Source organism: Motacilla alba, chromosome 20 (assembly GCF_015832195.1).
Source record: "Motacilla alba alba isolate MOTALB_02 chromosome 20, Motacilla_alba_V1.0_pri, whole genome shotgun sequence".
Classification (NCBI taxonomy): Eukaryota; Metazoa; Chordata; class Aves; order Passeriformes; family Motacillidae; genus Motacilla; species Motacilla alba.
Genome location: NC_052035.1, coordinates 9650566 through 9666389, shown reverse-complemented (window position 1 = coordinate 9666389; position 15824 = coordinate 9650566). Strand labels below are relative to the sequence as shown.

Sequence of the window (15824 nt, the reverse complement as noted above, 5' to 3'; positions counted from 1 at the left end):
CTCCTCAGCTTCTCCACCGTAGCAGGGGAAAGGGAAGCACAAGTGACAGCACTGCACATGGATGCAGGTCCTCTGAGGAATGGGAACAGTCAAAACTGCTTAAATGTGCTCTGTAGAGTCCTGTGAAACCATTCAGGTGTGCTGAGAGCAAACATCTGAGTTACTCAATCAAACCACTTCTCAAGTTAGATTTAATTGAGGCATCAGCATAAAGTGTGATTCGAACAGAGGAAGACAACTGAATGTAGGGAAAAAAAGAAAATGACATCAAGCTTGCTAAATATGTATTGTTTATTAAGGCTTGTATTCTCCTAGAGGAAAAAGTTAATCTGATGCTGTCCATTACTCCTTACAGGCAGTAACAGTCCAGAGACAGAGTTATACGTTCTAAATACAAGTCTAAATGATACAGATTAAACTTTATTTAAATTGGAGGTCCTTTTGGAGTAAATAGTATTCAGAAGATACTTGCTTTCTAATATAGTAAAAGATCCTCTACAATAAACACGTGCAGATTCAGTGTGCTAGAGCAGCGGACATGAGCACCATTTCCATGCTTAACTGGAACTCCAGTTGGTGACAGGTTCTCCGACGGTCCCCTCACTCCACAAAAACATGACAGCAAATTCAATTTCTTAAAACAGGTTTTTTTACTCATCCAACAGAAAAAAAAAATTAGACAAACACACTGTCAATTTAAAACATCTGAGGCATAATCCATCATATTATCCGTACTATTAGTTCCTACGTTAAAGCTCAGCATTATTGGTATAAAAACTTTAAATGGCATTAGGATTTGGGGAGGGTTGGGAGAGAGTAATGAAGGGAAGGATTAAAAATGATCTGCAATTAACTAATAACACCTGAAAGCTGAAACAGGTTTAAACACATTGTTTAAAACCCCTGCAATGTCGATAGCATCACATTATTATTTAATTAAGCTACAAAAACCGTAAAGCAGAATTATGGCTGAGAGAAAGCGTCTTGCTCACCCTCGGCAGGATATGGAGTAACAGATGCACACTGAAGCACTGGTTAACAGAATGTGAAAGGGAAATATTTTCCAGAGAAACAATTCCACTGACAATTTGATTTTCTACTAGACAGAAAAAACCAACATGGCGCATCAGCAGTTTTTTAAAAGAGTAATTGTACAGATAAATAAAGAGGCAGAGCAGCTGCACAAAGTGATCAGAAATTTAGGGGTTTTTTTCATTTTAAAATTCTGAAGTGCAGTATCTTAGGAGTTTTTTATTTTTTAATGACAAAAAAAGAATCAATGCATGGTTTCTTACTTCTGCCATGAAGAAAAAGGGATTGGGAGGAGGATAAAGGAAGATTTGTCATGTATTCTCCATAATCTCCATATCTGGCTAGGAACATAATTTGTGCCAAAATAAAGTCTTTGGGAAGCACTGACACTTTAGTATGCTCATGTATAGGTCCACATTAGGTTAATATAACTGTTTACCAACTTAAAAAAATAAAAACAGACACACCTTTATTAATGATTTCTACAGAATTTTACATAGAAAAAAAGATACAAATTAATGCAGATCCACTTGGGCAAAAATAAACTACAATGTACTTAAAGATGCAACAACTTAATTTCCCCTGCACGAGAAGATATATTGGAACTGAAAGCTTTAGTTTGTCCTGATGCCAGGATACAGCACCAGTTATACTTAATTTTGTTTCTCATAGTCGAATCTATTATCAGTTCTAGTATATATATCAAACTGTTTATGTTTATTCTTATTGTTTGTTTCGATTCTGACGTTCCTGCAAAGAGAAAAAAGTTAAGATTTTAGTCAAAGGAACAAACAGAGTTTTTAGTAGTTTAACAGAACTAATGAGATCCCAGATAATTACACACTTAAAACAATGCTGCTACATTTTATAAATATACTGTTCATACCCAACATACCCAAGGACTAGATAATTTAATGTTTTGCAGTCTCAGGTGGAACTCTGGATGAATACCAGCAGACACTCCAAACCAAGGTCACACAGAGACAAAGGTATGAAACATCAACACTCCTAAGGAGAACCAGGATCTGCAATATTCTACTTTCTGGATTATTTTAGCTACTGCAGTAGTAGCACAACCAATACACGAGCAGAAAGCAGATGGCAGATTAGTGAACCCCACAGAACTGGTCTAATTTTGAAGCACTCAAATGACTTTGGAGTTTAGTCACATTCAGTAAAAGCAGGGATTTGAGCTGCTGAGAAACTCTGTCCCTAATTCTTCCTATGGGTTCAACTATTCTGGGAAGCACTGGGAAATACCTGGGGGTAAGAGACAGAAACAATATCAGGTACAAGGAAAGTTTTGTGCTTCTACATGGTCTGAGACAACCCAGCACAGCTGGACTGACCAAGCCAAGGGTGTCCCAAAGTGCTGCTGGGAGAGTCTTTGAGCCTTTTCCCCAAGTTTCTGCTAACCACAAATACTGAAGCCAGTAAAGGTCACCTAAAGGATACAGCTGGGGGCTGCCTGCAGGTGAGCACCACATCAGTGACCCTGTGCTCTCCCACCAGCACAGGGCTCCAGGGACACCTGAGCAGTGCCTGGCAGCACAGGGCTCCAGGGACACCTGAGCAGTGCCTGGCAGCACAGGGCTCCAGGGACACCTGAGCAGTGCCCGGCAGCACAGGGCACTTCACTCAGGGTTCCAGGAGCCCCACAAGGGCAGAACATGCAATGACAGCAGGACAGAACCAGGCTGCTGTGTCTTAGTCCTGTGCATCCTCCAGCCAGGGCAGCACTGCACATTGAACAGAAAAGGCTAAGCCTTCCCATTTTTGCTGCTTCCAGTGCAGAACTAGCATGGAAAGACTCAATTCTGTACTCAAACACATCAACATGGCTCCAAATCCTACACCAAAGGAAATTGTGAACTAGCCTAAGCACCACCACCAGCCAGCTCCTGAACTAACACCTTCATATTTTGTTTTGTGGACTCATTCTGTATAAAATTCATCTCAGAATTGTTTCTGTTGTGATGTAAAGCTTACTTGCTAATATACCAACCATTGTAAATGTAACAGACTGCATTTGCTGCTTCAGCTGGTCACAGCATAAAAATCAGAAGAGATTTTTAAAAACTGAATATATTGATTTTTGCCTCCAGGCAGAATGTTACTATTTTAATTTTCATAATAAAATTAAGTCAACAAAGTCCAGAATGAATTACTAATATATAATTTAAGACAGAATTAAGAGATAGCAAAGTTGTTTTATCAAAGCAACAAAACAAGCTGTGTAAAGTGGTAGAATTTATTATAAAAATCTATTCCTCCTGTCTTTCAACTCTCAACTATGATGAATTATCAGCAAAAGCCATTTCCTAATGGCAGAGTATCAGAACATTACATGTTGTTCTTAATAAAAAGAGCTTATGTCTGCCTGACATTTCAAACAAAAGGTGGTTACAAAGTATCTAGAACTGAATCATATCAACTCTGTTTTCAGGCTTCCAAAAAGAGTAATTGTTTCATCCTGTTTCCAACTTCCATTCCCAAGGTGGCACATCCCCTGTACAGCCCTACCATGTTCATGGGCCCACTCTTTCCCACTGCCACCTCATGTCACTTATTTACCTTATTTTTAGTTTTCTGTGTGGTCATCCACTGACCTCCCTAATTCCGCTTTCTTTAGAAACAGAAGCTTTCCATTCTCATGGACTAGCCCCACATAAAAAAGGCAGGCTAGCACCCGAGACCTCCACCTGAAGTGCTGATGGTATTCAGAAACAGCTCAGACTCTAATTCAGTAAAAAGTGCTCTTTACTGAGCAAGTTCCCAAGCAGTTCCTCCTACCTTGCTTTTTGCTTTCTCTCTTGGGGGCTAATCTGAGTCTTCCTCTTTACAAATGTCTGAAAGCACATAAACTGATGTAACAATTCTTCGTGCTCTCGAGCATGGCTGCTTTTTAGAAGCTCTAACTCTCAAATTCTCTTCCTTACTGCTATTTAGCACTACTGCAAGCAAGCACAAACAGTTTTGTAAGCAGCTAACAAAGCTGTGCTCATTTTGGTTCTGAAGATCCGGAGCCTTCAGCTTCTCTTCTCCAGTGGAACACTCTTGATATCTCACAGGAGAGCTCCAGCTGCACACTTCTCCTTCAGGACACTAATCTGTATGGTCTTCAGACACAGGGAAAATAGATTTCCACAAAACTTGCAGAGATTTCCACCTTGGAGACACTCATCCCTGTCAAACTTCTTTTCTCTTCACCTCAGGCTAAAGTAGCTTCAACTTTCCTACTAAACTTGGTTAAAGTCAGTGGGATCAAAGCATTTATCTTCAGACACAAAAACAGAAATGTTTTCTTTATCTCAGGAACACGCTATTAATCTTAAAATATGTGTTTTAACTAGAGCTTTGGTGGAAGGACAATATTCCATCCTTTTAAGCTCTGTGACTGTGTTCACAGAAAGCTCATCACCAAAAGTGCTAGGAGAAAATGAGTATTTCCAAGTACCAACACACACCAGCCAACACTTTCCAGTATTTAATCACCTAAAGCAGAACTGGTAATCTTGGTGATTCAGGAGCTTGCTGAGACTATGCAGCAATGCCAACACAACACCAAGGTGTAGAGCTGAGTGCCTTGCCTGAATCAGAGGTGCCAGCACAGCAGCCCAGTACAGCAACTGGCACCATCTGCTGTGCTGCAGATCTGGGAGCACAAGCTGCTGACAGCTCAGCTGTCACCTGTGAAGTACCAAGATCTGCAACAAGTTTGTCTTCACAAGCTTTTAAACTTTGGAAGACAACTTTTAAGGCTCTGATGGCATGCTTTTAGGAAATATTAGTAACTAATGCCACATTATACTCTTTTATTTTTTTTTAAAGAAGCTCTCTCACACATCACAACTTTTTTACAGTTTTCAGAGCACAAGCTTGGATGACAGAAGGAGCTCTTTGTGGGCACTGTAGCAGCTCTGAAACTGACAGAAAAAAGCTGTGAGGGTCAGGTGAGAATTCATGCCACTCACTGTTTTGCTATTTCATTCCAGACCCCGATGCCCTCCCAGGTTCTGGGTCACCAGACTGGGTTGAAGTATTTCAGTGTGGCGAATCAAAAGCTGGACTTATATCCCAGCATGACCAAATCCTCTCTCAGTTCTGGAGGGATACCTTCTTTCAGTAATGCTGCAAAACGATCAATCTTTGGCACTTGGAAGAATTTAATCCAGCACTGTACCTGCCAAAGCCTCACTGGATGATTTGGCACTGACACCGAGGCTCCTACATCAGTTAAACTGAGCAGCACGAGCTGGAGCTGGCTCTGCACACAGCAGCCACGGAAATGCTGGTTAGCAACAAACTGGAACCATCTAAAGAGCTAAAATGCCAGTGGCTTGCCCTGCACAGATTACATTATTATTCTCGAATAAATATTTGTGTATAAAGGAAATTGTATCGTTTAAGCTCTCCATGTACAGCTTTTTAAGAATTGTGTCCCTTTGTAATCACAACAGCAGTGAGATGGAAGCACAAAATTTCAATGATTTTACAGCTAAACAAGAGTATAATGAGTTAAACCCGGCAATCTGAAAATCATTGAAGATGGCACATATACAAACAACTACCTGAAAATGTCAATTAGATCATAAGATACTTTAACTGGCAATAAGATTCTTCAAAAATTACTGTCATAGGAAGATTAACTTTGTTACTAGGAAGGTCTGAACTTCAACTGAACAAACTTCTTAACGATAAGAACTTTAGGTGTGTGTATATCCTGTAAAAAAACAACCCTTCTAGTAATCAGCTGGACTTCTAAAATTCGTTTTATCAAAGAAGGGGAAAAAACAGTGACTTTCCAATCAAGTTTTATAGAGTGCAACCTGGCAAGCAGCATCTTATTTTTCATTCCTTCACTGCTGCTCTGCTTTAGCTCTCTAGCATTATTACCTTCCTCAGTGTACTTTGGTGTCCCATTTTCTAAGCTATTCAGAGGAATCTAAGAAATATTAAATTAAACTTCATAGTTTATTTTGTGAATGTGTAATACAAGCCATAGCCTCTGTTTTAAATGAGGAAGGAAAATGCATTATTTTGAAAAACTGATTGTGTTACAAATAAAGCAGTGACCTGGGTAAGAATATTTTTGCAGATAGTGGGGATTAGTTGTGTTTATTAAATCAACCCAAAATGAGATCAGCTCAACAGTCAAACACCCTTCAGCCCTCTGAAATCCTACAAAGCAGAGGGATTCTGCTGTTTGTGTCACCACTGGGATCCTGCTCAGGCCAGGGAGTTATCTGTGCAGGAGCAGATCTGTTATCACTGATCCTGTGCTCTCACTTTTTCAACACCCACAGCTCTCCCCTCCAGCCTTGGCAGCAGAGCACAGGGAGACAGAATTAAAAACCCAAACCAATCACACCCCACTACACCACAAGCACTGGGCAGAGGAACCCAGGCTGCCTCACTTTGTCAGGACTCTCTCTTGCATAAGGGAACGCCTCTCCAAGACACAGGCCACATTAAATATTGAATTGTTAATTATCTACTGGAGGAATGAAGTGTTCAAGTAAAGCCCTTTAGGTTTTACCTCGTGGAACCCCACAGGGAGTACGCAAGAAAAACTTGCAATTTTAAGCTGTCCTTCCCTGCTGTGCTGAGGTCAGCTGTGCACATCTATCATGGCCAGGAAAGATTCAGCCACAAAGTTTTAAAGACACTGAACACTCCTTTTCTCGCATAATTTAAGGGTACAATCTATGAAGATAGTTTAAATAATTTTATCTACACTTTAAAATGGCAATAAAAACTTTAAAATGGCAATTTTAGAATTTAAGTTGCAGGAACATGCATTAAGTCTCTGCTTTAAAAAACATCTTAAAACAAGTGTGAGCTACCCTAAACTAAACCAGCCTGTCAAACAAATGCTGTATTTGCAATGCTATACAAGAAAGGTCACTATCAACACCAAGCAAATTTAAGTGTTACTTCAGTAGCAACTACACATCCTGACACCTATTATTTTGCCAGGTCATTACCTCTAGACTGCCTAGTTAGAGAAAGGCATTCTTGAAACTGAGGTAGTGGGATGGAGAGGGACAGAAATCCCTGTGACAGACTTAGAGCCAAAGTGTACAGGAAGTTTTACTACACTCTCCCAATTACTGCCCAGACTTCTCTCACTACATCTTCACTCAAAACTTCAAGAATTAGTAGACAGATTAAACCTGGGAACTGAAAACCTTTATTTATCCAAATAATACACGTGACTTTGGCAGCATAAATGCACTCTTTCTAGCACTATTCCAGCAATATTATGCAACTCTTTTCCAGAGAGATAAACTGAATAAACAAAATCAGGAGTCTTATTCTTAAAGGTGATGTACAAATTTCAAATACCAGTACAGGTATCAATTTTGATAGCCCAGTTCCAGTCAAACAGCGTTTAAACACCTCATATTTAAGGCAAAAAACTTAAGTGACAATCACTGGCAATCAGAACCCAATTCTGAAACAGAAACTATTTTCTATAAACCATTTTAAGATTAAAAAAAAAAAAAAACAAACTCCAATAAACTGGACATAAAGTCCTTTACCCGCATTACTGCTTAGCTTTCTGCTTTGAAATGCATTGACTTGTGAAACTTTCACAAAGAAATATGCATCAGATTTGTGTTGTTAAACACTCAAGAAACCATCAAGCTGAGATGTATTAAAAACATTTTGAATTCCTACTTACATTTTTCCACCATAGCAGCCTCCACATTTCATTTTCCCCATATCTGTGTATAAAATAAATTTTTTAATAAGTTTACCTTCCGCACCACCTCCTCCTCTTCCTGGCGCTTTTCATAATGAGAAAAGTCATCAAAGATGGAGGTCGTGTGCTTGTAAGTAGCAATAATTTTAAGCACTTGTTTTGCTTTTTCTAAGGGCACCTCCTGTGTATCACGGGAGTTTGTAACGGGTTTGTTGTCATTGTTCTCCAGCCTGATGTGTCTCAGTTGGTTGTTGGGCACATCCTTCACAAAGATCCACTTGACATCAAATTTCCCCTTCCACTTGTCCTGAGACCAGACACCTGCACTGGTGCCGTAGTCCACAGGTGATTTCATCTCTGCTACTCCACAGAAGTGTCCACTGCCATTGACACTGAACAGCAAGTACACGGGGCCCTTGCTGTTCATGGAGCGAAAAGCGCTGTCCAGGCGTTTGTTGCCGTGTTCCGTACTACACCAAATGGAATATTTAATGGAACGATGAATATCATCCTCGGAATAGCTCTTTATTATGAACACACGTCCATTTTTAAGGTTCCATTCGAAATCTTTAGGGTTATAGCTGTGAGCAGCTTTCAGTTTTTCAAGGACGGGATGGGACTCAGCGCTCGGAACGGGGTTGGGCTGGGTGCTGCCAGCTGAGTTGGTGTCGTTCCCAGTTCCTCCACTTTGGCCAAAAGCTGCGTTTCTGTTGCGAGGAGCTACCCAGCGGTTTTGGGGTGGCTGCTGAGGGGTCTGATACTGTGGCTGAGTCAATGGAGGAGGCTGAGTTGGAACAGGCTGAACAATTGGTTGCTGTGGCTGTGGAACAGACTGAGGAGAAGGTATCTGTTGGGGGGCAGGAACTTTTGCCACAGGACCCTTATTGTCCCAAGTACCTATGTCCATATTATGCTTTATAGGGGGAGGAGGCAACGCTCCTCCGATTACAGGTCCAGTTTTTGATTTCATTTTAGGCTGTGGTTTTGCAGGCTTGCTGGCAATAGCAGCCCAAGAGGTTGGTTTAGATACTGGCAAGTTTACATTAGATCCACCATTCCCAGAGAGGGCGCCTGTCATGCCGGCACTGTTAACAACAGAACCTACTGTTTTCACTGCAGAAGTTGTAACATCTCCACCAATCTTAAGTCCAACCATTCCCTGTTCAATACTGTTCATTCCAGGAGCTTTATTTAATGTGTCATTATGAAATCCTGTTTGTCCATCCACAATGGTACCCCCCAGGGAACTGGGTGGGTAGCTGTAACTGCTCCCATATGCTGAGCTTTGTGTCTGCTGTCCTTGGGATCCGCTTGTTCCCCAAGCTGAGAAGGCAGGATTTTCAGGGAAAAAGTTAAAGCGGTGTTGATAGATATTATTTCCCAGACCCCCAGGCTGTCCAAAAACGGCATCATGCATAAAATGATGATCCCCATTACTGAGCTGTCCATAGGTGGTGAGATAAGGGATAGGAGGATCTCCTCCTGTAGACCATGGTGCTTCACTGAGAGAATAGGGGAACCCAATAGATGGTGGATAATAACTGGACAGATAAGGATCAGTCATTGATGGATAGCTACTGTTCTGTTAAAGAGAAAAAACAGTCACCAGATAAATAAACCCTTCATTTTTAAACAGCCACAGCACTAAACAGAAAACAACACTAGAGACAAAGTAATGCAATTTCTAATGACAGATCTTAGTTCACATTCCAAGAAGGATTCAGGGCTGAAATGAAGCATCTGGGCATCCCTAACACCCCAGGACTAGGGGCTCACATTGAGGTTAGTACTTGAGATGTTGAAACCATGTAATCTCACACTACTAAGGTTATTTAGTAGCCAACACCCCAAATTATTGCAAGGAACATTTCTAACTATATTTTGTAGCTCACAGAACTAAGGATGTTTAGCATTTCCAGACTGCTACATGGAAGAAGCTTTAGACTAATCACCTCAATATGACAACACATATAACATACTGTTACAATCCTCATTATGGAGCTGTTTTGAGGGGCCAAAAGTTTCCAATAAAAAACCCACACCTTAAGCAGTTGAACATACACAGGCTACTTCTGACACACATGCCAAGTTTGCCACAGGTTTGAGATACAAGCTGACTTTACAGGGCCCGGTGCACCAGAGACAAATCCATGACCAGATGGCACATGACACAGGCCATCCCAAATCTTGGAGAAAGACCCTTTCCAGCCTGTTGCATAAATCTTTTCCTCCCTCAGTAGCAAAGTTACAACCGTGCAGGAGTGTTCCTGACTGTCCTTCTAAACAGGACATCTCACCCACTCATGAAATAGGAGACCAAACATTTATAAGCCAGCAGACCCTCCTAAGTCTTAGACCAAGCTGAGAAGCTTTTCCTCTCACTAACACTTTGCTGGCACCTGATTTTGAAGCATTCCATATGATTCTTCCATTCAGCCTTGCAAAAGAACAAAGCCAGGATGTTCTAAAGTGGGCTTTATTCCTCTTCAAATCAACTTGAAGCACATATATTGGAGACCTTCCAAAGTGACACTCCAACTGTAATTACCAGAGAGGGGGTGGGAAGGTCAACATCTCCTGTTAATGAGTCAAACAGTAGCTCGCCTTTCCTTACTCATAAAGACTATTTTAAGAAGAGGAACTCTTCTTTCAAACTGCTGGATTTCAAACTTGAAAAATGTATCTGCAAAATTAGGAAAACAGCACCAGAACTTCAGCCAATCCCTCCTTGCTGAAGATAAGCCTAATATCCAATTGATACAGAATCATTTCTACTGTTCATTTTTCAATGACCTCTTTTCCAGGACACCTCAAAGCCAGAGTAATTCAATAACCTTATGTTTCATACACAGAATGATACCACAATATGCCTCCAAGACTTCCATGCAGTACTGCAAACACTTCAGAGACTGAAACAGCCTAAATTCAATGTTATTGATTCAAAAGAAATGATCTCTGCCACTGTTCAAGCTGCCTTTATTTACACACAAATTTTATCACTAACAAGAGGTAAAGAAATCATCTTCCTATGAGATGATCTTCTAAAATACACTGAGTTTTTGAGCCTCCCAAGCTAAATTAATTATATTTAGCATAAAAACCCATTTTTCTGAAAGACTTTGACACTGCTGAGTGTTATAAAGTGTCAATTTAAGAAAAAAATTAAAAACAAAAGCAGATAAAAGGGAGGAGATGTAAGTAGTTCTCTGAGATACTTATGCTCATAAATTCTACAAGTTTAGCATTTAAGACCAAAAAGAGTAAGCCTAGAGAAAAGCAAATGTTTTGTTTCAGAAATATTTAGGCTAAAGGATTTTAGACAATTCCTGCAGCTGTCATCTCGTCACACAGCCTGTGAAGTCTCCACAAGGATTCTAACAAAATTCAAGGAAAGCTTCAGCAGCCATCCTTCCCAAACATTCAATCTATTTTGACTGGCTTTGTGCCAGAGTGTGTAAAAGAAACCCTGACAGAAGTTCTTCCCTTCAACAGCAGAACCTTTCAATAAACTTATCCTTGACCTTTCTGCAACTTTCTGTATCTTTTTTATTAAAACTCCTCAAACAAAACCAACTCAACTGTTGTGTTAATTAGGAAAGAATCTCCTTTCCCCCAAAATATGCTCCTTGCTGGTGATTCCCTGTTCCATGGGAATAATCTCGTGGTTCTCACTGACTTTACAGGAGGATGCTTTTCTTGCTGAGTGTAAATCTGTATATGAAGAGTCTACTTGACTCAGTTCCCTGTGCTCTTAAAAGTACTTTTAAAACAATATTACTCGCCTACATTTGATTTTTGATGTTAAATATATTACCGTGTCAGCTGGGGCTTTAATTTCTTAAGTTTATTTTAAATATCCAGTTAGCTTCAAATCTTTTTTTTAAGTCATCTGTACTTTACAGTACTTTTCCAGGGCTGAATAAATCTGACTGGATAACTGGATAATAAGGCTTTGTTCAGCAACACGGGTGTCTTGAGTACAAAATCTCACAGTCCTAATTAATGCTACTGTCACTTTCCACTTAAAATTGTGAGAGGACCTACACAATTGTTTCTTGTGCCATGCCAATTTTTCACTGCAGCATAAATAAATTGGTCAATGGAGCTACACTTTCATAAAGAAAACTTTTATTATAATTATGGAAATTCTAACAGCCATAGCAATTTTTCTATTTAATCCTAATAATTTGGCTTGTTGACAGCAAAGACAAACTTCCCAGAATAAAACTATAATAGATGGATATATTTTTCTATGTGAACATTCAGTATATTTCAAGTTTAGTTTTAAGTCATTAAAAACCACATACAAATGTGATGAAGCACAATTTTAAAAAATCAGAGGGAGGTGAAAACCTCAATTTCTTTTATAATTAATTCTATATTAAAAATTAAGATTTTGCTTTCTTTTTTTCCACACAAAGGCTTTTCTACCTTCCACAGCACATTAACTCCAAAAGAAGGAATGCCTCCCATTAAATTATTTGAAGTCTGGAGAACATGTCTATCCTGCAAGCAAGTTCAGTGATGTCATCAATATTAACACTGGCATCTGACAGCTTCAGGCTGAATTATAAATTCCATTTTTAAAATGCAACACTTTGCCATCCCATCATTTACCTCTGGTAAATGTTTCGCTCTGAAATGGTGTTTGATACTTGTGAATGAAAACTTTTTGCTTCTCCAGTTTCTAAACATTTTGTTCCCTTTAAAGATTTGAATGCAAAGTCAAAAATTACTTCAGAGAATACTTTCAATTAAAATATTATTTTAGTCATGAATCTTGATTTAATGCACATTATAATGAGAGTTTACATTACAGTTCCTTACTCTTAAGTAACACATCTTTAATTCTTAAAATATATCAGAGGACATGAAAGAACAACATTTGCTGAAGTGTAAAAAAAATGGGACAACTCTACAAAGTGCCTAGAGAGCATCCAACCCAAATCTCAACTACATTAATTTCTATGATTAAATAAATAACAGAAATCAGCAGAGCCCAAAGGCAGAACTTTTAGACTCCTACAAGCAACTGGCCTATCAAAGAACTGTAAGAGCAGGCTGTCCCAGTCCAGCCACACCAACAGCCTGCAAGGGGAGAGGAATCAGCTCCAGCTCCTTGGAGCATCAACTTCATTTTCACTTGTGGCCATCTGGAGATGCAGAGTAATATTAGCTTTGGGAACACAAATGCTGGTTGTATCACCAAGTAACACAATATGCTGTCATTTCTTTTTCCATTTCTATTTAAGGCATTTGCTCCCTCCACACAATTCTATGAATGGAGTGCCAACAGCATGCCTAAGGAAAAAAAAAAACTAAGTTAAAAATACACTAACCTGATTTGACTGCCCAGAAAGGTAAGGTTCAAAATCGTTGTCGTGAACTGTGTCCTTCTGATGTAAGGAACCATTTTGTACTACAAAAAAAGGGTTACAGCACATTATAACAGCAGCAGCAGCATTGCAGGAGTGATGTTCCACCCTAAGCTACTTTAGGAAAAGCCTTATTTCTTCTGCAAACCAGAAACACTCATAAAAAGACCAAGGGATGACATTTCCCACCCCCCCAGACAGTTCCTCTTTATATTACTGCTTATAAAACAAAGCTTGAGTAAATTAAAAAAAATAGTAATGAGAAATTCTACAGCTGAGGGTGAGTAAACAACTCATGTGAATTAACTCCCAATAAAAAAAAATCATTATTGAGAACAATTTTGTGAAAAAAGATTGGGAAACAACATCTATTGTTCTGGCCCATAATTAGAACACACAAACTCACAGTTCTCCCAGCGTGTGTTTTTCACTGCTTAAGCTGGCTAAAATAAGATGAGGTGAGGTTACATTTAATTATGAAATGAAGACTGCTAAGAGCTTTGGTATCCTGATATTTTCAGGAAAACTTAAGTTTCAACATTCTCATCTGTAAAAAAAGAGATATCTGCCATAAAGTCTCCTACTTCAGCATAAAAGAATGTCTGATAAGCATTTGAAACCCATTACTGAATGATATACTAACCCAAAACAGCTATTAGGTCCCTTCAAATAATTTCCTGCTTGCTTTAAATTTGAAAATAAAGGTCAAATACACAGTGTGGCAGTTGCTGTATTTACTATTTCATAGAACAGCTGAACTAAATATAACACTACACCAAATAAAGTGTTTAGCAAACAAGTTTGGGAATTTAGCAGAGTATTTCTGCAAAGTTGATCAAGGTGAGTGGAGGTAAAAGAGTGTTTACAAACACAGGGAAATGTGTTTCTTCAACTAGGAGGAGCTGGATTTTCAAGGCAGGTTAAGATGTATTAAAAAGCATTTATGAATTGGATATTACAACTTTGTAAGTCTTAAGAGATACATGCTTATTAGCAATCAAAGTAAGAATTAAGATTTTTTTAGATTACTTATTACTAAGTTTAATTTCAATTGGAGCAGAACAGTTATAAAAATTATCTATTATCTCATCAGAAGTTAACCATTCTTTAAGTTCCCAAAATTTTTAAGTTTATGGGCTTAAGTAAATATCTCAGCCAACAGCAGAGCAGGAACACAACTGCATTCACAGAGCATGCAAAAGTAGGCAAAAATACATAAATTGTACAGGGATATCCTTGTGACTTAACATAGCAACCTGCTTCATGTTAAATGGGGAGAATTATTTCATACCAACAGAGTCCTTCCCACTGCAAATCCAGCAGCATTAAGTGGGATGCAGGCAAGCTCAGATGAATGGCAGTCGATGTTATTTTTGAAACAAAGCACACATTCCCTCACTCCCAGATGTTTTCCATACAGAGTAACAGCGATACATTTCTGCTCACCTACAGGTACCTGTGTAACTGATCTCTTACAGTAACAATTTAAGCGACCAGATCACAGCACGATTTCTCACCTTTATTATCCTGTCCTTTCGGTCTCTGCGCAGCCACAGCACGTGATTACGGGAAAAAGAGAAAAGGGAAATAAAAAAAGTTAATTTTAGAAAAACGCTTATATTGTCGTAGGCACTGCAAACCCCACAGCTTCTGAGGACGAGGAAGAGACTTCTAAAAATGGCCAGCAGCATCTCAAGGTTTGTTTGGAACGCGGCTGGAGCAGCGTGTTCCACGTATCACTCAGCACCGGCCTTCCTGAGAAATGGCCCCGGCTCCGGGGAGGAGGCGGGAACGCGCTGTGCCCACGGGGGAAGTTAGGGAGAACGATGGAGGTCTAAAGCAGCCGAGGGGGAGAAGAAAAGCCTCGCGGGGCCTGCAGCCGCAGGCCCGGGAATCCCCCCGCCCACGGGCCGCCTCGCCGCTCACTCACCTGAGGGTCAACGCTTGTGGCAGACATAATTCATGCACAGGGCCCCGTGGTTCAGCAGAGAGCGCCGGGGGACGAGGCAGGGCCGCTCGGCGCGGCGCGGAGCTCCGGGGCCTGGCGGAGGGGCGGCGGCGGCGCCTCCTCTCCCCTCAGGCGGCGGCCGGGCGGGGAAGGGGCCGGGGCCGAGGGGGAGGGAAAGGGGCCGCCTGGCGCCTCCTCGGGGCGCCTCCTCAGGGGACGGCGGTGCGGGCGGCGGTGGCGCGGCTCAGGCGCGGCGCTGCCGGTGCCGGTGCCGGTGCGGGCCCGGTCTCTCACATGCCCGCGGGCCGGGCCTGGGGCCGCAGCGAGCGGGGCAGCGGCGGCCGCCGACTCCAATGGCGGCGGGCGCCGGGCTGCGGTGACGTCAGCGGCGAGCGCGCGCGGGGCGCGCCGGGAGCGCACGGGGCGGGGCGCGGGGGAAAGGCGCGCGGGGCGGTGGCGCCTCGTGCGCGTGCGCGGGAGCGCTGAGGGGACTGAGGGGGATGAGGGGACTGAGGGGGACGAGGGGCCGCATGGCGGACACGGCTCCGCACCTCCGGCCGCCACAGCGGGCTCGGGCTGCCCGGCCTGGGGAGCCGGGAGGCTGAGGGCACGGCTCGTCGATGGCCGTGCGCGACTTCCGCGGGAGGAAAGGGTTCTTCGCCCAGAGGGTGGTCGGGCAATAGAACGGGCTCCTCAGGGATTCGCAGCGCCGAGCTTGGTTGCTCGAGATATGTGTGGATAACGGCACATGGAGGGGTTC

At 41.5% G+C, this 15824-nt stretch overlaps 1 protein-coding gene across 2 annotated transcripts; it reads right to left on the bottom strand.

Moving 5' to 3' along the window:
* Positions 1–273: 273 nt before the first annotated feature.
* YTHDF1 (YTH N6-methyladenosine RNA binding protein 1) lies at positions 274–15451 on the bottom strand. Of its 2 annotated transcripts, XM_038159077.1 has the most exons (5): positions 15047–15451; positions 14634–14658; positions 13081–13160; positions 7797–9323; positions 274–1782 (listed from the first exon to the last, which is right to left on the bottom strand). In XM_038159077.1, the coding sequence occupies exons 1-5, from the start codon at positions 15071–15073 to the stop codon at positions 1756–1758; spliced, it is 1686 nt and encodes a 561-aa protein (XP_038015005.1). In that variant the 5' UTR covers positions 15074–15451; the 3' UTR covers positions 274–1755. The 2 variants fall into 2 exon arrangements, with proteins under 2 accessions (XP_038015005.1, XP_038015004.1); XM_038159076.1 differs by lacking the exon at positions 274–1782 and having other exon boundaries at positions 1789–9323.
* Between the last annotated feature and the right edge of the window lie 373 nt (positions 15452–15824).